At 45.3% G+C, this 24,745-nt stretch overlaps 1 protein-coding gene across 1 annotated transcript in view; it reads right to left on the bottom strand.

The window, feature by feature from the left end:
* FOXO1 (forkhead box O1) overlaps positions 1–17,677 on the bottom strand; it is a 111,546-nt gene extending 93,869 nt beyond the window's left edge. The window contains exon 1 of the mRNA XM_064270196.1: positions 16,735–17,677. Coding sequence (XP_064126266.1) covers positions 16,735–17,385 — 651 coding nt within the window. The 5' untranslated portion in view covers positions 17,386–17,677. The remainder of the gene's footprint in view (positions 1–16,734) is intronic.
* Between the last annotated feature and the right edge of the window lie 7,068 nt (positions 17,678–24,745).

The following is a 24,745-nucleotide window of genomic DNA, read 5'->3' as shown; positions in this document are numbered from 1 at the left end:
TCCTTGACAACGTCAATCTTTTCTCCATTCATCGTGATGTTGATTCTTGGTCTGGTTGGGAGGATTTTTGTTTCCTTTATGTTGAGGTGTAATCCATGCTGAAGGCTGTGGTCTTTGATCATTCAACTGTGTGGACCATAAGAAATTATGGACTACACTGCAGAGAATGGGAACTCTGGAACACTTAATTGTGCTCATGAGGAACCTATACATGGATCAGGAGCCAGTCATTCGAACAGAACAAGGGGATACTGCATGGTTTAAAATCAAGAAAGGCATGCAACAGGGTTCTATCCTTTCATCATACCTTTATTCAAGCTGTATGCTGAGCAAATAGTCCAAGACGCTGGATTATATAATGAACAGGCCATCAAGATTGGAGGAAAACTCATTAACAACCTGTGTTATGTACATGATGCAACCCTGCTTGCTGAAAGTGACGAGGACTTGAAGCACTTATTGATAAAGATCAAAGACCACAGCCTTCAGTATGGATTACACCTCAACATAAGAGTATTACCTAGCATATGGTAAATAATAAATATTAGCTATTTTTATAGCTACTGTACCTTTACTGCTTCGAAAAACAGGTAAAATCCCATAGGCATTTCTTTGTATACCCCTAAAAACTGTTACGAAATGTAGCAAGTTTAATCAAAACTCAATATAGATATATAGCCATCATCGTTGTTGGTTGCTGCAGAGTTGATTCCAATTCATGGCAATCCTATGTGTGCAGAGAACTGCCCCAAGGGTTTTCAAGGCTGTGACCTCTCAGAAACAGACTGCCAGGCCTTACTTCTGAGGCACCTGTAGGTGAGCTTGAACCCACCAACCTTTTGGCTAGTAGTCTAGCACGTAACCATTTGCATCACCCAGGGATGCCATATAGTCATTAATGTCTTCAAAACGAATGCATAATTGTCTTAGGCTGGATGTCTAGAGGAGCAAAACCAGTGAAGCATATACATAAATATACAGACAGAGATTTATCTCAAAGAAATGGCTCACACAGTTGTGGAGACTGGCAATCCCAAATCCATGGGTCAGGTGTCAGGCTGGAGGTTCTCCTGACTCATGTTGTTACAGGGGCTGATAAACCCAAAATCAGTAGGTCATGCAGAAGGCTGCTGGCTTGTGGGGCTGTGGGAGCTGGTGAATCCCAAGTCTGCAGGTCAGGTGGCAGGATGCTGGCTCACATCCCAAGGACCGAAGGTCAGAGGACGACTAGTCAGATGCAGGACGGACAGAGAGTAAGCTTTGCTAGAACATCCATATCTACTGGATGCAGGCCACACCCCTAAGGAAACTCACCTTTCAAGTGATTGGCTGCTCACATCAGATCACAAAATGGAGGATGGTTACATATTAACTGCCAAACCACTGAGAATCATGGCCTAGCCAAGTTGACACATAACCTGAACCATCACAGTAGTGTATGTAGTGTCTACTTCCATCACAGAGTCACCTTAACCTCTACACTGGCAACTGTACTTACAGATAAAAAAGTCCCCTGAAAAGGCATCTCTCACAGCTGCCACCACAGAGAAACTTTGCAAACTTACACCTCAGAACCCTAAAATGACCAGCCCAGTCTTGCCTCTGCCCAGCACATGAAAGACTCTCAATAAAGTCAAAGTCTAGTCCTCTCCTCCTCCCTGACAGTATCTCCAAGTTCAACACTTGCTCAAGGAAGATGGCTAGAGAACCATAAACTGCATTTTCATTTGAAAAAGCACAAAACTTCTATTAAAAGAAGTACATGTTTGTTGCTTAGAACTGAAAAATAAGGAAAAAATATAAAGGGAAAAAAAGCTACCCACTTATACAATCCAAGCATATATACAATTTTACACCCTGCGTTTTCATGTCACCAGCCATTTTTCCACACCCTAGGAGGTTCTTCTGAAACACAGAAACAGCAAAAACCTTCCAGGATGCCCTCATCAAGCTCACTACCAGAATTACCAGGTAAGTTAGTAAAGAGATTTAGTTAGACGTTTTGGATCTCTCTTTGGTCTGGTCTGTGTTTTTAATCTTACAATATTCCATATAATCAGGAAGCCCCTAAATGAAAAATAAAGGCCCCAGTCTCTCAGCTGCCCTGAATTTTAAGTCCCAAATATTTTGGGTAATGGTATAATTACACAGCTTGTTGCTCTGAGCATCTCAACTTGTCTTACAAGTACTTCCCAGTGGTATCATTAACCCCATTTTACAGATGAAGCAGCTGCAAAGCAGTGATGTAACTTGTCTGAATATGAATTATCTGGTTACCAATCTAGAAACAGAATCCAAGACTCCCAATGTTCGCTGTGAAATTACAGATCTGGGTTAGGCTCATGAGGGCATTATAAAAAGCAAATGCCACAGGGAATTCTGATGGTTCTGAAACGACCCACATCAGTTGTGAAACATGCTGGTGATCCAAGGGTGTCCTCCCATGGTGCTAGAAAATGTATCTAACCAGCACCTTTCATCTGAGGATCTCCAAGCATTTTATAGACACTGGTGCTGGCTGGCCAATTATCATGTCCAAAAAAAAAGGTGAGGAAATTGAGACAGAAAGAAATTGAAAAACACATCCTTAACAATCGGTGATTAAGACTGGATCACCAGTACCAGTGGAGCCCTGGTGGTACAGTGGTTAAGAGCTCGAATGCTAACCAAAAGCCTGAATCCACCACCTGCTCCTTGGAAACCCTCTGGGGCAGTTCCACTCTGTCCTAAAGGGTGGTGAGGAGTCGGAATTGCCTCAGTAGCAATGGGTTTGGTTGTTCTGTTTTGTTTTGTTTTTGTTACCGGTACCAGTGAGCCAATTCTGACCACGGCGACACCGTGTGTGTCAAAGCAGAACTCCATAGGGTTTTGTTGGCTGTGGCCCAAATCCATGTAGGCAAGAGGTGGTGAAGATTACAAGAGGAATCGCAGGCTCGTTACGGAAACGAAGTTTGTAGCAGTTTGAGAGGCGGTGGATTCTCAAAATCCTGCATCAGTTGCCAGCTTTAGTCTGCTCACGCTAAGACACCATGATTCTTCATACCCTCTGTAACAAAAAGTTTAATAAACCTGAAAACCCTGGAGTCAAAGAACTAGGAAACACGGGAATGCCCGCACAGGAAGGGAACTACTGCACAGTTTGTCGGACACTTAAATCCTCTATTTGCAAACACTTCTGAATGTGATCAATTCTATTAACGTAATGAACATTCCAAAGGCAGTTAATAAATGCAACAGAATTGGTGTAACAAATATAACACATCTGCAACCAGTAATGACTTTTAAAGAAACTTATTTATGTTAATTTATATTAACAGGTTGGAGAAATTCATTCGAATCAGGTGTTTTAACTGAGGGTACTGACAATGAGGAGGAAAGCACACAGGCAATGAAAAGCAAGAGAGGTGTAGGAGGTAATGAGAAGAAGTGCCTTTTTACCAGCAGCCACGTCCATTTATACCTTCAAAAGCCGAGCAGGCTACATACGGCATTTTTCACTTAGTGGTTAACTGAGAACACAGCAGACAGACTTATTACAACCTACACTTTCAACTAGTTTATCCTGGGTGTCAGCCTTAGATGGGAAATGAGAAGCCTGCCAGTGGGTTATATGGGGTGGGAGTGGGTTGCAGTTTTTCTGTTACTTTTACGAGTTTTAAAAAGGGAAATATTTTAAAACTCTGGCTTCAACAGTTTCTCTCCACCTCATCAAATTTTGGATCGTTAAATGCCATGACAATCCAAAGGGTATACGTATTGATGGTGATTCTGATTGCATTCATAAAACAGAATCACAGATGTAAAACACCACCAAGGAGGAGAGGGGTAAAAGGCATTCCCTCTCGCAGTTCCTGATGCTGCTTGAGGGTGTACTTAGGGCTGGTCAAGGCATCACAAAAAGATGTGACAAGGATTTTCGTGCTTTCCACCATGTGCACTTAAATGCACAACAGTTCAAAGACCATAATATTTCAAACTAATCAAAAATAAATCTAGATCAAAGAAAACGAAACCAAATGTGATTACAGAAATTTCTTAGCGTGCTGCCACGACTAAATGCCTCCCAGGCCGGAGCTCTGTGAAGAGCATGCCACGTGAGCCACACCCGGCAGAGACAAAATCATTAATACCCTCTGTGTTCCAAGTTTACTTTTTCCTGTCTTCCTCCACCTCTGGTTGAAAAGGCCAAAATGTGTATTCCCCACACTAATCACAGGAAACAAAAGAAGGGAATTCCATCTAAAATGAAGGATGTCAAATTCTCAGGCACAGCCAAGCAGGATGTCAAAGGTCATGCCTCGTATTTGGCCAGACTGAAATAAAATATTTTTATAACCAGAATGAGTAACTGTAAATCCAAAAGCTCGAACCTCATGAAAAATGGAAGAGGCAAATTCAAAGACTTAGTTTTAAGACTAAGCATGCAGGCGTCCTAGTCACATCCAAGTTCATTTCCACAATAAATGTGGTCTAATAAGTTGTCATGCTCTGCTCTCCAAAAAGATGGCAGTTTGGACCCATCAACGGCTCCATGGGAGGATATCGCGGTCCGCTTCCAGAAATATTTACAGCCTTGGAAAACCCTACAGACCAGTTCTACTGTGTCCTATGGGTCACTAGGAGTCGGAATCCGACCTGACGGCAGTGGGTTTGGGTTTTGGTTTGGCTCACTTTCCATGTTGTGATGTGCCCTCCACAGGTCTGCAGAAAGGTGGCTGCTAACCTGTTTCAGGACCAAGTAACAGACAGCAGCCTGAGGGAACAGGAGCACAAGCAAAAGGCCCATCACTAACTTGACAGTTTAGTTCATAAAAGTCAATGTCAATTATTTTCCAGCAGTGAGTCCCTGACAGTCTCAGCAGCCACCCAGAAACAAGCTTAATAGAGCAGGTGACTGAAGGAGACGGGGGAGTTAGCTAGTCCAACTCCCAAGGGTGTATTCACAGTTAAGAAGCACAAAGAATTTAGTCAGAAAAAGAATTCCTACCGTAGGATCGGAAATTCACTTGATCCCTCTGACTCCGTTACTGCTTCCTCACTGCCCTCTTTAAAAAATGTTCTTTGAAATACAAGTGGGGGTGGGGTGTGTAAATGAGGCTTTAATTGGAGGCCCCCAATTGTCAGTCAGGACCAACTCCTGTTAGCAGGTTTTCCTTTTCCCCTTCCTGCCTCTTTTAACATAAACACAGGCAGGAGTCGACAGCTTGTCTTTCATTAAAGTATCTCCATGCTTTCATCAAAAAGGAAAATAAGTAGGATCTTCTATGAATACATTCACATTTAATACAGCCCAGGATTCTTCACATTGTTCAATGGGCTCACACGGCACAATATTTTCTTAAAAATATAATGTATAAGGCATATGAGCAAATGCTAATGAATTAAGAAATTGACTGATTTTGCCCACACAACTCCAACAGTTTGTGGAGAAAACCACACTCGGCATCAATATGGGCTATGTCTGTATTAATGCAGTATCCCCTCTGCTCTTTCTGTGTCCTCTCCACTCCCCCTTTAGCTCAAAATAAAGCAGTCACACTGAGGGATGCAATGGCACAGATTTAAGAAACTACTTAATCAATGGCTTTAAAGTCAATAAGCTGAACCGATCACTTCATGAAAATCTACTCTGGCATTAGGTACCACACCAACAATTTTAAGCTGAAAAGATCATGAAAAAGGGAACTCGCTGAAGGGACCTGAAGGGGCCGCAGGGCAGGCCTCCTCCTCCAAACCCAGGGAGGGCTGGTTCCAGGGAACCAACAAACAATGAAGAACAGCCAGGGTGATTCTTGTAGCTACAACAACCATGCTCTTAAATTCTTATTTCAACCTGGATTCTGCTTTCATCTCTTTTATTTTTAGAATGGGAAACCCTGGTGGCATAATGGTTAAGCACTACAGCTGCTAACCAAATGGTCAGCAGTTCAAATCCACCAGGCGCTCCTTCGCAACTCTATGGGGCAGTTCTACTCTGTTCTATAGCATCACTATAAGTCGGAATTGGCTGGATGGCAACGGGTTTGGTTTGGTTTTTGGATGGCAACGGGTTTGGTTTGGTTTTTGGTTTCTCAGTATATGACCAAGAAAATCAAGGGAGTCAAGACAGCATTTCAAGAAATATAAAGCACCTTAAAGAAACATCCCAGGACCACTGGAATACAGCTCCACAGGAGGGCTACTACAGGTTAGTGTCATACAGCTGAAGAGGTACCCACTACGGAACCAAGGAGAGGAACGCAAACCACATACAAGCACGGCTAATTACAGGAATTTTAATCCTGATAAATTTCCTTAGGGCTAGTTTTCTAATGATCCCCCAAATACTTTAGAAAAGAACAAAAATGTCACTAGCCATGCTGGTGACCTCCTCTAAAATGTAAAACCATCAGATGCTAACGCTGTTTAAAATTAGCTTTATACAATAATCTAAAAGATTTATGTTAACACAAATGAGTATAAAAAAAAAACGTACACCTCTGTTCTACATAGTCAATTACATTTCACAAATTTAAATGGTTCAAGAAACCACTTCGGGCAGGCAGGTAACAGAAGAGAGTGAGAAGACGGGAATCATTCACACTGAATGGATGCAAATGTCATAATGAGCCACTAAGGAGAAAGTTAAATTCCAAAAGGCCAATCCAGTCCCAGGGATTACAGAAAGCGCTCTCAGTGGGACAGTCCCAGGGAAGCTTTCACATTCATCACATGCAAATTTCACGATGGCCTGCATACGAACCCATCCAGGCCGACCAGAGCTTACATTCTGTCTACAGAGATGCGGCCGGCTTGGTACCTCAGCTGACACTGACAACTCCTCTCTTGGCCTCGTCAGGTCCAGCCGAGCAGGGGGTGAGCCCCACCGAAGCAGGTGAAAGGAATGTGTGCCTTAAGGTAGCTCAGTGTCTCCAGTATTCAAATCACATCATGCAGGGCTGAAACCTGACACTGCTGTGACAGATCCATGACCTGGCAAATTAGGACTCACAGCAAGAGTCCTGAGGCTACGTCTTCGCTGACACAAAATGATGGACCCAGCTTGATGTGTCACTCACACAACACTGCATTTGAGATCATACAGGAAAAACCGAAAATAATTTTCCTATCAAAACAGTACAATAAAATCCATATTTCAACCATTGCCACCTCAAGACTTTGCTAAAATAAGAGACCCTAGCTAAACCACACGGGAACTACTCCCTCCGACCTCACCTCCCGGCAGCCCGCCACCTGCGATGCGACGCTCCCTTACCCAGCTCACCTCCCGGCAGCCCGCCGTCTGCGATGCGACGCTCCCTTACCCAGCTCCTTCCCAAATGTTTATGCTGGCGTTCTGTTTCCAAGCTTTGAAGGACACAGGATATTTACAAGCCTAGGAATTGGATGATTCAATTATAACTGCGCTTCCAAATTGGACTTGGAAGTCCAAACGTGTTTCTTTTCAGATACAGAATGGCACACAGTGAGCCATTTTCACCTTCACCCTTGCCACCGTCACAAAGGTAAAGATTCTCCCATTCTGTGAGTGTCCTGATTTCTCATTCAGACAATAGATGGGCTTTCCCTTCAACCGCCTGCATGGCACCATCCTGGCAGAGGAAAAACTAATTTTCTAGATTAAAAAAGAAAAATTGATATGCAGGGAGAAGAAAAGCAGAGAGGAGTCAAAGCTAAGTGCTCCAGGCCTCAGCCAACTCTTCAAGATACCGAGCCCCTGGGAGGATCGTCTTCATCTTCCAGTGTAATCCGAACCAGTTTTGCTGCTCCTGCTTCCTTCGTCAGGCCCCACTCTTGCCTCGGGTCAAAACAAGACTTAAGAGGATTAAGGATGCTCTTGGACTTTTACTGTTGTTAGGTGTGGTGGAGGTACCCCGACTCAGGGCAGCCCCATGTGTTACAGAGTAGAACTGCTCCATAGGATTTTCTTGGCTATAATCTTCATGGAAGCAAATTGCCAGGTATTCCTTCCACAGTGCCACTGGCTGGGTTCACACCACCAACCTTCCAGTTAGCGGCCAATTACAAACTGCTTAAGCCAATCACCAATCTCTTAAACTTGGGCCACCAGGGCTCTTCTCACTTTTACTACTATTGGAAAACACAACCACTAATGTCCCGTTGCAGATGCCAGGTTCATTTAGCTACTTTCAAATTTTTACCTGCGTAAACCAATCACATAGTCCTTCCCAGCAGTGCAAAGGCAGTCATATAACAGCTTCACGAATAGGGAACTGTGAATGGTTCATTTTTTCCTCATTCAAATGCATAGAGATTCACAAAACCATCACCCATTCTCCAGCTTTGTGAGGAAGGGCAGCTGAGAAAAACCTGTTTATGCAAGAAACGTCTTCAATAAACAAAAGAGAACAAATGGAAATGCCACCCCTCTCTTCCCACCCTCTTTCTCTTCACAGCTCTTCTTTAATCAGATGAGTTCGGCAGCACCTCCAAAGCTGTTAAGGTCCCAGATTAGGAGTAGTTCTGTAATTTAAACCACACAAAGGACAACACTGTAAGAAAAGACAAATATTATGGGTGGCGGGGGGAGGAAATCAAGGCAGAAAAATATTTAAGTCTCAAAGGTCTCTACAGTGATGTTGGAACCAAGTCACAGGGAAATGGTGGTGGTCAGCGCAGTGTGTGAGGCAAGGAAAGCCTGTTGGAGATAAGAGCACATCCCAGGTCAGGGTGTGGCCAGGTAGACCAATGAGCCTTGACACTTAGAGGTGGCATTCTCTTTCAAGAAGACAGAGCCATCCGCAAAAATTAGAGAGCTCACCTGACTTAATGTCAGGAGGGATTGGCTATCTTGGAAAAAAAACTATCTACTTCCCCACAAATCTACAAGCTGACTTCCACCTCTCCTCTCTGAGGGAGATAAGACCCTACACTTCCCTCTCTCAGTATCAGAGACAACAGGAGGCACAAGTGAAGATGAAGACCTTTTACCTAATACTGCTCTTATCTCCTGGGGTGAAGAGACCAAAGATGAGCTGAAATTCTGAACTTCACTTGATCTTCCAACAGTAATAGCGGGAAAAAAACTATTGGCCAGTGACACATTGTTTCCTAGTTGACTGTGACTAGCTCAGCCTGGCATCATTAGCAATCTTGCAAGTACGATGTTCTGGTGTGTTTTGAAAGCTATTTTCTCCCCGTGGAAGGTGATTTACACACTTGATAGAACCTCACAGTAGTGGTCTATGCAGTCTATTTTCTTTTTAAGTACCTCCCTCCCCTCAGCAAGATGTCTCTTAAATAACATTTACTAACTCAAAGGCACTGGTTAATACAGGTATAAACATACCAATCAAAGATTTTCCTACATTTTTTCAAACACTTGTTATTTCTAAAAGAGCTGATGACGTTTAATAAATCTGTATCCGTGCCCTTTGATATCCACAATAATTTTTGTTGCATAAACCTTTTAGTTTATCACAAGCAAATAGACTCACTCTCAGTATCCTAAATACATTCAATTACGTCTGTCTGCTTGGCATCAATTTTGGGTCCAGTCTATCAAAACATAACCTCCTCTGGATCCATTGAAACATATCATTATAAGCTCCTTCATTCCTGTGCTTGGATTAGTGGATGATGATAACAGCACCTAGCATGTCTTGTACAGAGCAATCATTCAATTAGTAAGTGGAAAAAATATTTATACCATGTACTGAAATTTTTTTAAATCATTGTTCTTTAGTTATACCAGTATTTAAATTATCCTTACATTAAGCAGATTGTGATAATCTTGAAAGACAGGAAGTTGAAATATAAAAGATTCGTGTTTAAAAAATTTTTTCCTAACAATACAATGAAGAGTACAGAAAAGCTGACCAAAAAGCACATTAAAGTACACATGCAGGAATTTATTCCATAAAATGTAAACACATCGCTGTAGCTCCCTTCATTACCACCCCATGACAGGCACTGAGCAGGTATGCTGGCAGCCTGCTGGACAGCAGCCAGTGAACTGCTGTGTGGTTTTAACCATTACTCTCTCCTGCCAAGCACTGCACTGGGCAGACTGCTATGGAAGATGGGACTGTTTTGGCTTGGTTATCGCCATCACCTGTTTCATCAAGCATACAGCAAACACTGAAATATTTCCTAAATAAACAAATGAGTATATTTGAGTTTACTTTCTCCTCATTCACATTACTTTTTTTTCCTCCTTATAAAACCATCTTTTATCAATTATCTATATTTCTTACTGCATTAAATGACCTAGCTGTTTAAGTGTAACTCAAGCAACCAGCTTTGATCCAGAGGCATATATTCAAGGCAACAAGTATTTACAGAGAACTATGTTTTATATACTTAGCACTGTGAAAGGTTCTTTGGTAGCCACCAAAACCAAAACAGGGGCGGGGGGGGGCAGGAGGACAAAAAAAGAAAGCAAAAAACATGCCCCTATCCCCAAGGCATTTACAATGTAACTGAGATGCTAAAACGTGCAGACATTATATTATAATACACAACAGCATGAATTAACAGATAACCAGGCATTTGCTCAAAGAAGGTAAAATTCCTTTGGGCAGGAGCCAATATCCAAAGTTGCTGGAGGCGACTTGAGCCTTGCAGACCAAGCAAGATTTGCAGACTTTCCAACAGGGGCACAGATGATCCAAGTTCTGGGGACAGAATGGTCTAGGCCTAAAATAATAAGAGCTAACCTAGGGGGATGCTTAGGGGCTGGGAACTGAAGGTCTCTAGGGACTGTGAGAAAGAGGAGGAAAGGGTGCTGAAGAGTGGGAGAAATACAGTATTATGGCTTTAGCCATGTTAAACATGAGGCAAAAGTGGGACATTTAGGGCCCTTAGGTAGCTGGAGACATGGATAATATTGGGGGAAAAGAGAACCAGAGAAAAAGTCCATGACTAATCCAGAGGAGCATTTATGCTTGAGGAAAAGAAAACAAAAAATGAGTGCACCAACTTGGGGAGAAGCAGAAATCAAGCCAGAATCAAGGCAGGATCAGGATAGTACAACTTAAGAAATCAAGATTAAGAAAGGATTTCTACGGAGGAGATGGTCAACAGAAAGCTGAGAAAGGGGAAGACTTGGAACCAACCCCATCCTTAGTGATTATTGACCATTAAAACTTTTTTCTGTAATGAATATGCCTGATACAAAGAACACATGATGAACTTATGCCCTTATTTAAAGAATGCATCAAAGTGAAAATTCACCGAACAATATGCTAAAAACAGGTTGCAGATTTAGCTTTCTAATTGTGTTGGCTTAATATCAAAACTAGTTTACTTTTCTTTTTTAGCTTACATTGAAACTATACAAGGATGAAAGAAAAAAGAAAGCAGCCCAAATGCCTTCCAAGTGGCAAAAATAAGTCAACCCAAGGCTCAGTATTTGTAGCACTTAATCTACAAGTTGATAAATCTTACAGACAATAACCAAGTAAACTGGGATGCTCACAAAAAGAAAAAAAAAAAAAACCAAGCCCATTGCCATCAACTTGATTCCAACTCATAGCGACCCTATGGGGCAAAGTAGAACGGACTCATACGGTTTCCAAGGAGCGGCTGGCACATTTGAACCGTCAACCTTTTGGTAAGCAGCCATAACCCTTAACCAGTGGGCCACCAGGGCATGGGAGAAAAAAAGTTTTTTTAAAAAAAAAGTTGAACCATACCAAGTGACTAACATACAAAAATGCATTTTCATGATTCATAAAAAACCAAAACCCACTGCCATCGAGTCGGTTCCGACTCATAGCGACCCTAGAGGACAGAGTAGAACTGCCCCGTAGAGTTTCCAAGGAGTGCCTGGTGGATTCAAACTGCCGACCTTTTGGTTAGCAGCCATAGCACTTAACCACTACGCCACCAGGGTTTCCTCATGATTCATATGTTCCTTAAAACCAAAAAAAAAAAAAAAACCCCATTGCCATCAATGGGGATTCCGACTCATAGCAATCCTAAAGGACAGAGAAGAACTGCCCCATAGGGTTTCCAAGGAGCCCTGGGTGGATTTGAACTGCCGACCTTTTGGTTAACAGACATAGCTCTTAACTACTATGCTACCAGGGTTTCCATATGTTCCTCAGAAAACCATAAATAACAAGTAGTAATTCTCTGCAAAGAACTTCTGTGTCACTGACTTGCTTTTTGTTCATCCTTATCAGCAATTAACAAAGAGAAACATTTCTTCCACACTTAAGTACATTTGTATACTGCATAACCATTAGCATATGAGCCTTAGCCCCTTAAGACATGAAAAAAAGCATTTTTTCGGATTCATCTGGAAACCCAGGTGGCATAGTGTATAAGAGCTATAGTTGCAAACCAAAAAGGTCGGCAGTTCAAATCCACCAGACGCTCCTTGGAAATGCTACGGGGCAGTTCTACTCTGTCCTTTAAGGGCGCTATGAGTCGGAACCGGCTCAAAGGCAATGGGTTTGGGTCAGATTCATCTGATCCTCTCAGAATTGCAACTGAGTAACAACCACAGCAACTTCAGAATTTTGCATGCACCAAGAAAAGGCAGTTTATCTGACCCCAGGGAGGTCCCTGAGGAGGGGCGGGGTGAATTTCTGCAAGCTGCTGCTATGAAGGCCAAGGAAAATCTTGAGCTGCAGGGAACCAGGGATGAACCCACCCTGGCTCACTCAGTCCTCCCTACAGTGAAAAGTCATCTGCTTGCTCCCAGTCACCATGGGGTTTATAGTGCTCGTCCAAGAGAATTCCAAGAAGACCAAAAGTTACGGCACACAGAAAGAAAAAACCGGCCAGGCAAATGCCCATGATGCCTGGGTACTGGGTGGTTTCCAAGGGCAAAGTGTTCCACAAAAATGCAAATAGTTCAGGCTCCCCAAAGAGATTCCAGGGAAATACAGCAGCTGCTCTCCTCGAAAGTCTAATTACAGAACCGCAGTTTAGGAGCTTAAATGAAGAGGTCAGAAGCACAAGGACAGGCAAAACTACTTCCAGACTCTTATGGCTTCTACCTTATCACTGAGCGTTCTTTCCCCTCATTTCACATGGCCAGTTAAAAGACTGCCCTTGAAAGGGACAAAGCACAGCAATGATTTGTGTCTGCTGCTGCTGTGATACCCTTTTCACCAATTTTGGGGTCTCACTGAACTTTTTAAGTTCACATGAGAATTAAAATGTCTTCTTTTTTTTTCTGGTACTCACTTAAGGGGAAAAAAAAAGCTGAGTATCATTCAAAGTATCATTCAAAACAGAAGCCACCCCTCTGCCCAAAGATATGCCACAAAACCATAGGTAAAAAATAAAATTCTTCTGAGTCTCAACTGAAGCATTCAGATTTGGCATTTGTTTGGGAATTTCTGGACAAAATATTTCAGCTGCAAGACATGTCCACAACAGATCCACGGAAATCTCAGCCTTTAGCAAAGCAAGATAGCACACTTGGCTATACAATTCCATCACCCATTTTTAATTCTCTTCTCTCATGCTCCCTTCCCCAAATACAAAAATACATATATTGAAAATTCTGCCCGACTGTAAAATGGGTGTTCTTTATTTTAAAGTAACTTCAGAGTCAAACCAGAGGGAGAAGAGCCACCTCAGCTCTGCTACGCCAGCCGTGCTAGGATTCTTTCGGTCAAATGTTACTGCAGCAAGAAAGCTGTCATGTTCCTCTCATGGCATCTCTGGCTGCTTGCTCACCCCTCAAGAGCCCAAATTTCAGAATGTGTATGAATTTTCAAAATAAGAAGACAATTCACTGTCAGTTCATAGACCAAATTAAAGATTTTATTCCAAAAACAATTTAAAACTTTAACAAATGTTGTCAGAGCACTCTTTTAATCTAAATTAAGTGTTCCAAATAATATCAAAACAAGTCAGCTCAAAACTGCCATTAAAAAATATATATACATACGAAATACATACATATCAGCGCTCACAACACTACTTCGCAACACAACTAAAGTAAATGAGCCACTACAGAAAGCTTTCTATGTGATGAAACAGAGTGTGGAAATGAAGTAGCAGTATTTATAAACAGAATACCAGGTTTAAAAGATCCCGGGTTTTCCAAAAGTCTTGGCTTCCACTTTGTGCGTGACCTTACAATAGTTCTAGTCAATACTAAAAAAAGAGAAAAGAAGATTTAATGTACCATCCCCACAAATTTAAAATGCATATCCCCACAAATATAACCACTGCTTAACTAAGTAAATTAAGAGAGAAGTTTTCGAACTCTTTAGCAGCTTTCCAACTGTTCTGTCCTATGCAAATGGCTTACAAAGTCTCAGGCGGGCCCCAGGAAGCAGATCACAAGAAACTATATTTAATTAAAGATTCAGTCTAATTCCCAGGAGTAAATCAGAGGAAATGTTTAGTTCCAAAGCTCTCTCCTCAGACCTAAAACAATTAAGTCTTAGTTGGTTTGCATTTTAGAACTAAATTTTAAGTCAAAAGTAGTAAAAATTTCTCTCTTATGGATCTTTAGAACAGGGGAGTCTCACATCTGAGAGTGAAACTTGGTTTTAACAAGAAACTCATTTTTGTGAAAAACTATAACCAAAAGACTAGTCATGAGTTAGAACGCTTGAAGTTGTTTCTTTTCTTCTTAAAATACCCTTTTACTCAAACTGAAAATGCACTTGCTGTAATTTGACTTGCACCAACTGACTCCTGAAAACATTCATTTGAGAATAGCAGCTTGCTCCCTCCCAAAGGCCCACAAGGCTCCCACTGGGCGCAGCCACTGGGCCTCCAATTCTGGGCATGTATTTTCCTTAATACTTACTAGTTCTTGCTCTGATAACAAAATAAAATGAAATAAAATTATAATCGTATCTTTTAAAAAGGGACTTAATGTCATTTAAGAGGCAAAACTAAAAATAATCCCAAAACATTGCCTTTCTCTATCTATAAAGACAAGCAAGCTGAAGTACGTTGTATCCATTCCGAAGGACGTAAAAATGGACAACGTACTACAAAAAAAGTTTGCTTCTTTTTAAATGCCAAATGCTTTATAATAAATAATTCAAGCGGTACTGACAGGGGAGCAAGTAAGTACTTAAATTCAAATATTAAGTAAAATTGGATTTTGCAGACAATCCCAATTTTGTGATTTCAAATATGTGCAGAGCTTAAAGGAGGCACTTTCCTTTTTTGGAACACTTGGTCAAACTGCATATAATGCCTAGTAATAACGTTTACGGTAAGCGGTAACTTTTACTCCAAAACATATTTTGGAAAAAATAAACCCTGGCTGCTTCTCCAGGAACTTCAGCATGATGTTCGCAACGTGACCTTTTTGACACACATTAACGACAGAGATGACAGTTATATCGAGCATGCTGAACGTTACAACTGCGCAGCAAAGGCCGATTCTTATTATGCTGTTGAGTCAAGCGAAGAAAAGGGAGGAGGGAGTTTGATTCTTTACATCAAACCGCCGGCTGTGACAAGCAGAAACTGCCAGCTTCCTGAGGCCAAACAGCGAATGGACCAAAGGAAAGCCACCTCAGGGCCGGTCCCCCGGTGGACCTCGAGGCCTGCTCCACCTCGGGGTAGGGATACATCGGCCTGCCCCGTGATTCTTTCTTTTTCTCTTTCTCCCCGAATAGCGAAAAGGAGCCGGAGACACAGTCATCTACAGCTCCCCGCCAGCCGGAAGGTCCCGCGCGTTCCACTGGTGCGCACCTCCGCTCCGACTCCCTCAAAACGCCGTCTGAAAGGGAGCCCTGCTTCGCCGCTCACTTGCACCTCCGCGCTCGATAAGCACTGAGGAGGCAAGAGAGAAGACAAACGCATCCCCAGCCCCGGTCACTTGGGGCGCGGCCAAATCTGGGAGCACCTCCCTGCGCGGAAAGCTCCGGCCCCGCCGCCAGCGCGCCGACCGCGCGGCCCGGACGCGCTGGCCCTTTAAAGGCGCCGCTTCCTGCGCCCGCGGCCCCTCCCTCGCCGCCAGCTCCCGCCCCCGCCCCGCCGAGGGTCACTCCTGGCGCTCAGCTCGCCCGCGCGGCCCGGCGCCGGCGCTCGGCTGGCGGTGGCGGCCCCTCCGCACGTGTCGGGGGCGCTGCCTCGGGCTCGGCGCGCCCGGCCCCTCGCACGCCAGGCCACTTCGGATAAAATCAAAACAAAGCAAAGTGCGCACCGGCCGCCGGGAGCTGCGCGGCGGCCCCGCACCGGCTCGGCACCGGCTCCGGCCGGCTCGCGCCCTCCCTGCCCCCTCCACCTGCGGTCCGGGTTCCGGCGGCGGGGCCCCGCGCCCCGCGCCCCTCGCAGCGCCTCCCCCGCTGAGCGCGGCGGAAACGGCTGGGGGACGCGCCCCGCTGGGGCGGAGGAGTCGCCCTCACCCCGAGCTCCGCGAGGGACGGGAGCCACGAGCAGGAGCCCACGCCGGCCGTGGGGGCGCGGGACCAAGGGGAGCTTCCTCTCCTTTTCCTGGCGAACTTTTCCACTTGGGCTGACCTCCACTTCTCGGCGTACTTTCTTCACAGCCTCAGTCCCGAAACAGGCCCCTTCCCTGTCCCTTTCCATCTTTCACTCACACGCGCGCACACACACCTCTAACCGGTCCCCGGACCGCTTCTGGTCCGCGGCAGACCCACCGCCCGCCTCGGCAGACCCACCGCCCGCCTCGGCCACTTCTCCTTGCTCTCGCCTGCACGCGCCGCCCTCGTGCCCCGCACTTTCAGGGAGGGCGAACCTGCACAGGTGCCCCCTCAGCTGCCCACCGCGACCCGGACGGATGCCGGAGCCCCCGCGGCCGCCTGGCCCGCTCACCTTCCAGCCCGCGGAGCTGTTGCTGTCGCCCTTATCCTTGAAGTAGGGCACGCTCTTGACCATCCACTCGTAGATCTGCGACAGCGTAAGCCGCTTCTCCGCCGAGCTCTCGATGGCCTTGGTGATGAGATCGGCGTAGGACAGGTTGCCCCACGCGTTGCGGCGGGACGAGCTGCTCTTGCGCGGCTGCCCCGCGAGCGGCCCGGCAGTGGCGGGGGGCACGGGCGGGTGCTGCGGCAGCGGCCCGGGCGGCGGTGGCTGCGGCGGCGCCGGGTGCAGGCAGGTCGCCTCCGGACCCTGGAAGTCCCCACACAGCCCGCCGGTGGCGGCAGCTGCGACCGCCGCCACCGCCGCCGCAGCCGCCGCCGCCGCGGCCGCCGCCACGGAGCCGGGCGCCGGCGGGAAGTCATCGTTCTCCTCCAGCAGGCTCAGGTTGTTCATGAAGTCGGCGCTGACAGCGGCCGCCGAGCCCGGGGGCAGGCCCGCCGCGGGGTCGAGACTGGCGGCCGCGCCGCCCGACGGCGCCGGGCTGGAGGTGGCCGAGTTGGACTGGCTGAACTCGGGCCTGGGCAGCGGCCAGGTGCACGAGCGCGGCCGCGGCAGCGGCTCGAAGTCCGGGTCGATCTCCACCACCTGGGGCGCTTCGGCCATGGTGACCCCCGCCCCTCCCCCGCCGCTGGAGCGCAAAGAAGGGGAGAGCGCAGCACCGGCTGGCGGCGGGAGAGGGGAGCCGAGAGCCGGTCCGAGATTTGGGGGCGAGGTCGCTGCGGGAGCCGACGGAAACCGGGAGGCAGGAGCTCGAAGGGGAAGGAAGCGCGAGCCCAGAACTTAACTTCGCGAGTCCATCAAGCACGCCGGGCTTCTCTGGGTCCGCTGCGCGACGGGACGGCGGGCCGGAGCCACGGGGCAGCGCCGGCGCCCGCTGACAGGGCCCGCGGACGGAAGCACGGCCGGACGGACGTCGCGGGCAGCTCGCTCACTCTCGCCGGCGGCACGACGGCGGCGCTGCTGCCTGTTGAATGTGGCGGCGGCGGCGGCAGCAACTACGCGGCCGCCCGACTTACGGGATCTGCCACGGCCTCCCGCCCGCGGCCGCGCGCGCGCCGGCCCGCCCCTGAGTGGCAGCCGGCGCGGCCAATGGGCATGCGGCGGCGCCCGTGGGCCGCCAGTGAGCGCCGGCCTGGGCGGGGACCGGTTTCCACGGGGAGGTGGCTGCAGATTGGTGGGGGGCAGTGGGCTGTTTTTCTCTTTCACACACTGACTTTTTTTTTTGGATCTGTTATTATTTTCTGGTAGTTCTCGAGTGTGTCTGCAAGTCTCTCGCCCTCTCGGTGTTCTGATTCCTAGGAGGCACACTGGCGTGGAGGCGGCGGCCACACTTTGTTTACTACGGAAAGCAAAGCCGAGTACTCGGCGGTCCCGAGCGGGGCGACTGCCCGCTCCGCCCGAGCTCCGTGCCGGGCCCGGACCGGCGAGTGGGCGGACGGGCGGCGGGCCGGGGCGCGGGCTGTGAGGGCGGAGGCGGCCTCGCAAAATTCTGCTCGCTCGCCCCCTCTCGACTCCACCCACGGTTTCTTTGCAGAGCGAGGTGGGGAAGGCAGCGGGGTTTGTTTTTGTTCCACGTTTTCTTCCCGGCGATCTGTCAAGTCCTTGGGCCCCCGCGCGGCAGGCACACGCCCCGGGCGCTGGCCCTGGCTGCCAGTCCGCGCCGAGAGCGCCCTCGCCGACGCCTCCGCGCGGGGACCACCTGTGCGCAACCCGGAGCCGAGCCTCCGCGCCCGCCCTGGGCGTAGCCGGGGGTCAGTCGCCCAGCCCACAGCCACCGGCCTAGCCCACTCCATTCTTGACCCAAACAGCTAGAAATGACGGAAAGATTCGTATTCTGTATGGAAGCACAGTTCCATCTAGGAACCTCTTCCCCTGGATGGGAACCTCAGACTCTGCCCACCCTGTTCAGGGGAGAGGGGCGAAAGAGGTCAAGGGGAACAGTCAGCAAGAACCTTGTCACTAGATCACTTGCCCCCAAATAAGTTTAATTGTTTATTTATTTATTCTGTTTAGAATAGAAAGGATGCAGTGTTGAGGAGTGAAAATGCAAGAGACGATAGGACCCAAGCCTTGGGCACAGCCCTGCTCAAGTTCCTTTAGGCTGCTAACCGCATGCGTCAGTCAGCCCCACGCCCACGGCCCTACCTTCCCCCATTTGGGCTCCAGGTCCAGGACGTCCTGTCGAGGATCAGTGGGGCCAAAGGTAGGAAGACAATGGCCCTTGTCTCAGGGAGCAGGAGAAACAGTTTTCAAGTTTTGTTTTTTGTTGTTGTTTTTTTAAGAAGGATGTGGAAACCATTGCGGTCGATTCCGACTCATAGCGACCCTATAGGACAGAGTAGTTTCCAAGGAACGCCTGGTGGACTTTTAGAAGGATGGGATCATTTAGGATGGAAGATAGCAGGGTTTTTAATGTCTTGTCCAAAATGATAGCTCCCAAGTTCTAAAACAATCTCATCTCTTTCTTACAGGCAATACGTCATTTGGAAAAGTTGCATCCAAAAAAAATTAGGCCTATTTTACAAAAGTTTTAAAAATTTAGAGGGATATAAATAACATTTATTCCTTCTTTTCCATTGTCACTATCATCCCCTTAGTTCAAAACCTTATTTCTTCCTAATCCATTTATCACAACAGCTTCCTACTGATATTGGGGACGGGTAGGGTGAGGGTGAAAGGGTTGGATTGGAGATAGAAGTTGGTCATCACCCTCGTCTTTTGGTCTCTTTACGTTTTACTATCAAATTTGGACAGTTTGGGGCTCCCCTGCCAGCCACTAGGGGACCTCAGCAACCCAGATGATAAGCTCAGCCAAAGGCTGCAGTGTAGAGCCCTTAGTACCCCCTAACCCCCGGCCCCCCACCGCGGGCGCCGGGGCGGGGGAGGGGCCTTTACTGTCTGCAGAGACAGCCGGATTCAAACCATAACCTACTAGTCAATGGTGCCCTAGTGAATCATTCTTGGCAAAGGAAGTCAGCTGCAAATTTGGCCTTGCCTTCATTTTAATTCCGGTTTTCCCAGGCCTCAGTATTTGGTTAAGAGAGTTTTCCTGCAGACTTCCCCCTGATCCTTGAAATCTGCTCTGCTATCTTGCCTAATTTTTTTTCTTTAAGTGTCGGTCTGTTTTCGTTTGCTCTTTAAAAAAAAAAAAAAAACTTGGAGCAGGCACAGAGAACCTACAATGCCCATCTCCCTCACACATAATTCAAACAAATATTTTAACTATATTATAAAAATGTTCATTCTTTTTATAACTGGCCTACCATTCCCATATTGGTGAACATCTGGTTTGTTTCCAGTCTATGGCTGTTACTAACAGCTCCATAACAAGTAGCCTTGTACAACTGTCATTTTGCATCTGTGCAAGTATTACCAGGAGCAATTTCCAGAAATGGGATCACTGGGTCAGCAGGTATAAGCATTTGTAATTTTGAGAGACACTGCCAAATTGCTGTCCATAAGGGTTGTATCAAGCTAAATTTTCTTTTCAGATAGAGCCACAGATCATTAAAGTTTAAAGTAAACTTGGAAATCATCTTGCAGATTCTTTAATGTATAATGGGGATACTGAGGCACAGAGAGTCTAAACCATGTGCCAAAGAGCACACACTGAGAGTGGTGTCAGAGCTGGAGCTTCGGTTTCTTACTTTCCTGCAATGATCTTCTTGATACACAAGATGTACTCTTCCAACGTCAGGGGATCTTTTGGGGGGGGGGGCGGGGAGGTTAATAGCAATAATGCATGCTCCTTGTAGCTAATTCGGAAAAATCCATAAGGGTATAAAGAAAATTATAAAGATCCTAGAATCCCAACATACAGATAACTATTGTAATTATCTGGTTTGTTTCCCATTAGTCCCACAGAATCTCAGTCATTTTAGTTAGATGACTCCATTGAACTGAATGAAGGTTTGATGTAAAAGATTAAGCAAGCAAACAAAGATAATAGTAAGGTAATCAAAGAAAGGAGGTTACAAAAGAGTGGTTTTGTTTTTTAAGTCAAAATGTAAATGTCCTCTCTCTGAAGGATACCAAAGTATTTAAGTTGGCATTTAATTCTGCTTTGAAGTCTTTTTCTAACGATTATTATGTATTAGTTGGTGCATGTGGCCAAACTGGGAAAAAAATATTTCCTGCCAAATAAGGACAATTAAAATCAAGAAGAAGCTTAACCTCACAAACAAATGCGATGTTCTTTTTTATGCTGGGTAAGGATTGCACCATCGTCAACAGGAAGAGCACGACACCTGCCTTTGATCAATTCCTGGGCAGAAACTTCTGCACGTACCCCTGCCACCAATGCGCCATCTCTGCTTTAAATTCTTATTTGTCAAAACAGGTACTTTAAGTCCAGCTTAACGACTAAGTGAAAACTCGAATGCTTACTTCTCAGTTGTGGAACTTATCTCCATGCCTCACATTTCCTTTCCCCAACAACTGTCCATTTCCAGTATTTTGTCTGAATTATTAGGAGGTACTGCCCTCAACTTAAAGCAGTCTTTCTTCAGTGTGCCCATAGAAAGTAATAATAGGAACAAGCACAGCTTCTATCCTGAAACCAGTGACCTGCAGGCTGGCACATTAACTGGTAGTTGTAGTAGTACTGGAAGTAGTCATTCATTTTACTTGAGGAATAATTTCCTCTGGATTTTGGATACATTCAACAAATGAGCGCCTACTACATGCCAGGCACTGTGCGTCTTACACAGTCTGTTGTTCTGATGGAAAGTTCCTTGAGGTCATAAATGGTTTATTTTCTTTTCCTTGATATGATATTTGATGTCAGTGTTAAGAATATATAGCTCTTTAATAATCAACACTACATATTGACAATATTTAATTGTCACACAAAAAATGTTTGATGAATATAAGGAATGCTAAAGCATAAAAGTGCAGCCTTGGTGGCATAGTGGTTAAGAGCTTGGCTGCTAACCCAAAGGCTGGAAGTTCGAATCCACCAGCCACCCCTTGGAAACCCTGTGGTGCAGTTCTACGCTGTCCTATGAGGTTGATATGAGTCAGAATCCACTCGACGGCAATGGGATTTTTGGTAAGGCATAAAAAATTGAAACACAACCATAGTCACCATTTTGAAGAAAAATAACGAGATGGCCAACATTAGGGCAATGTTTAAGTAAAGAACGTCATGTCTGTAAGGTAGGATTTTATGCAGCCATTTAAAATAAAGTTGTTGACAAAGTTTGTAATGACATTCAGGAAATGCTGGTGATACAATGTTTAAAAGATTGGAAGGTACTACTGTCAGCTAAAAAATGTTAGTAATGATTGGATCTGGGTAAATGGATTTCATCTGTGGAACTCTGGTGGTGCAGTGGTTAAAGCGATCAGCTGCTAACCAGAAGGTTGGAGGATTGAAACCACTGGCAGCTCCAAGGGAAAAAGATGTGGCAGTCTGCTTCAGTAGAGATTCACAGCCTTGGAAGCCCTATGGGGTCACCACGAATCAGAATCGACTCTAAGGCAGTAGGTGAGTTTGGATTATTCACCTAGCCCACCTCCTCATTTTACAGGTAAGACAATAGAGACACTGAGAATTTCAGGGATTTGCCCAAGGCTGTGCAGTCAGTGAAGGGCCAGGCTAGAATTCGGCTCTCCCAGCCATCAAGCCAAACTCTACATTATATTGCATTGCTTATTTTATGGTGATACTGCCTTTTCTAACTGGAGGTTTTCAGACAATTCAACAGAATTCAACCTGTTTTAAGCACTAGGTCCTTAACTACCTTCCAGACAATAAAATAACTCCCAGACCCCAACCTGCATATATACCAGAATTAGATTTTTTTCTTACATTGAGGACCCGTGGAATTGCCATAAAATTAATGGACGGCACATGAAATCCCAAGTTCTCTGGCTGTCACAAATCTTAATCTTTCATTCATGCCTGAAGCACAATGTGTATCCTGTATTTTATTTCTGTTTCATGTCACATTAAAGCTTTTAACATGCTTCCAAAAAAGGGGGGACATATGTATTAAATTAAAAAAAGAAATGCCGCCATGTAGAACACAGACGGTAGTATGTTTCTGGCAGAAAGGATGTTTAAGAAGGCATTTTACTTATTTACTTGGAAAACTAACATGTATGAATGTTCAAGTGGTAACAATTAATTGCTGTTTTACAATACAAAATCGAAAACATTTTTATGTAATTAAGTACACCTGAAACATGCATGAACCATAGATTTTTCTGGGGAAAAAAATGTGCGTACATTCTGCTTCTCTCCTGCATATTTTACATATCATAACTGCCAGGCTTCCTGACAGCATCCTCAATAACCTAGAAGTTACCAAAGGCAATACAGTATACACTCCTCAGTTCTTGTCTTTTTTGACTTCTCAGCAACATTCGAACTAGTGTAGACTGTGCCCTCATTCTTGAGTTTTTCCTTCTTTTGGATGCCTTTGATAAAGAGGGCCTTAATGTTGTTGTTTACAGTTCTATTATTCCTTGATTTTCAAGCAAAATTGGTGTCTTGCTATTCTTTTATTAGCTGCTTTACAATTATTTTTTACTTAGCTTTATACATTTCAAATATTTTGGCATAGAGAATGACATTGAAACTGAAATAAAAATGTTTGATATTGATAGACCTACCATGTTTGGATGTGAGGAGCCCTGGTGACACAGTAGCTAAGCACTCAGCTGCTAACAAAAAGGTTGGCAGTTCTAACCCACCAGCCACTCCCCAGGGGAAAAGATGTGATTAGTGCACTTCCATCACGGTTTACAGCCTTGAAAACCCGATGGGACAGTTCTACCGTCCTATAGGGTTGCTATGAGTTGGGATCGACACCATGGCAATGGGTTTGTTTGTATGTAGAAAAAAATAATTGGCTAAATTAGATGATTAATACTACAATTTCCTAAGTAATTGCACTTAATGTTTTTGTTGGTTCCATTACACAGTCGAAAACTATGTAATATCAGTTGACTTTCCTGAACTAGAAAGCCTTGCCCCTAATATGATCAAGCTGTCCAACTTATTTATAACCAAGCTACTCCAGAGTGTTCTCAATTGGTATGCCTAGGCTAAGGTTGGAATGCCATTTCTGCCATTGTTGTTGTTGTTAATTTCCAGTGACATAGATTTACCTTTCTTGAGTCTCCAACAAAGCCAAGTTTGTTATATTGTGAAAGACAATAATCAGTGCCAGTGGTGGTCTACTGGGAAACCAATAAGACAGGGCATCTGTGTCCCTTCTTGGTGCACCGCAGGTCAGGATGTGGTCACTTCCTGCACCAACATTAACAAGAAAAAATCTTGTCTCTTTCACAGTTGTAATTAATGTTACCGTAAGTGGATGTATGATGTTTAAAAAATTAATCTGCAATGATCCTCAATCATACTTTCTGTTAATATTGGCATGATTTTTCTCTGACTCTACCTTATAGTACAGCAGGATGGATTTTTTTTTTTTAATCCTTAAACAAAGCAAGACATTTTCATGCTGAACATTTGCAAATGAGAGTAAGTGGGGTATGCCATAGTCCCAGCCTCCAGTTTACTTTCTGCTGTCAGATTCTCTTCTCATCGTATGTTGGGAGTAGAAGTTGATATTCATCCTATTTCACTTAATTCCTATCAGGCATCCATTGCAAAGGTGTGTTTTGGCAGGTCTTAGGTGGGACTGACTGTTGGATTCTGTGGCCATTCCGGCAAAGCAGACGCAGTTTGTGGGCCTTCCATGACGCTGGTGTGCAACAGGAAACACTAGTCCCCCAGGATCCACTGCTTACGGCACATTCTTTACATTTGCTCCCATGAAAATAATTATTTTCAAAAATATATTGCACAGTGTTCCTGCTCTTATATCCCAACACGTTTTGAAGTGGTTATGAGAGATTTTCGCCTGTGAGAGAGAAAATGAAAAGTTCAGATAAGACGAGGTGAGGACTCTAGCTACCACTGAGGAGAACCTAGTACAGAAGGTGGCCGTGG

This window comes from Loxodonta africana, chromosome 17 (assembly GCF_030014295.1).
Source record: "Loxodonta africana isolate mLoxAfr1 chromosome 17, mLoxAfr1.hap2, whole genome shotgun sequence".
NCBI classification, from domain to species: domain Eukaryota; kingdom Metazoa; phylum Chordata; class Mammalia; order Proboscidea; family Elephantidae; genus Loxodonta; species Loxodonta africana.
The sequence above is the reverse complement of the archived record's forward strand: the minus strand, read 5'-3'. Positions and strand labels throughout refer to the sequence as shown.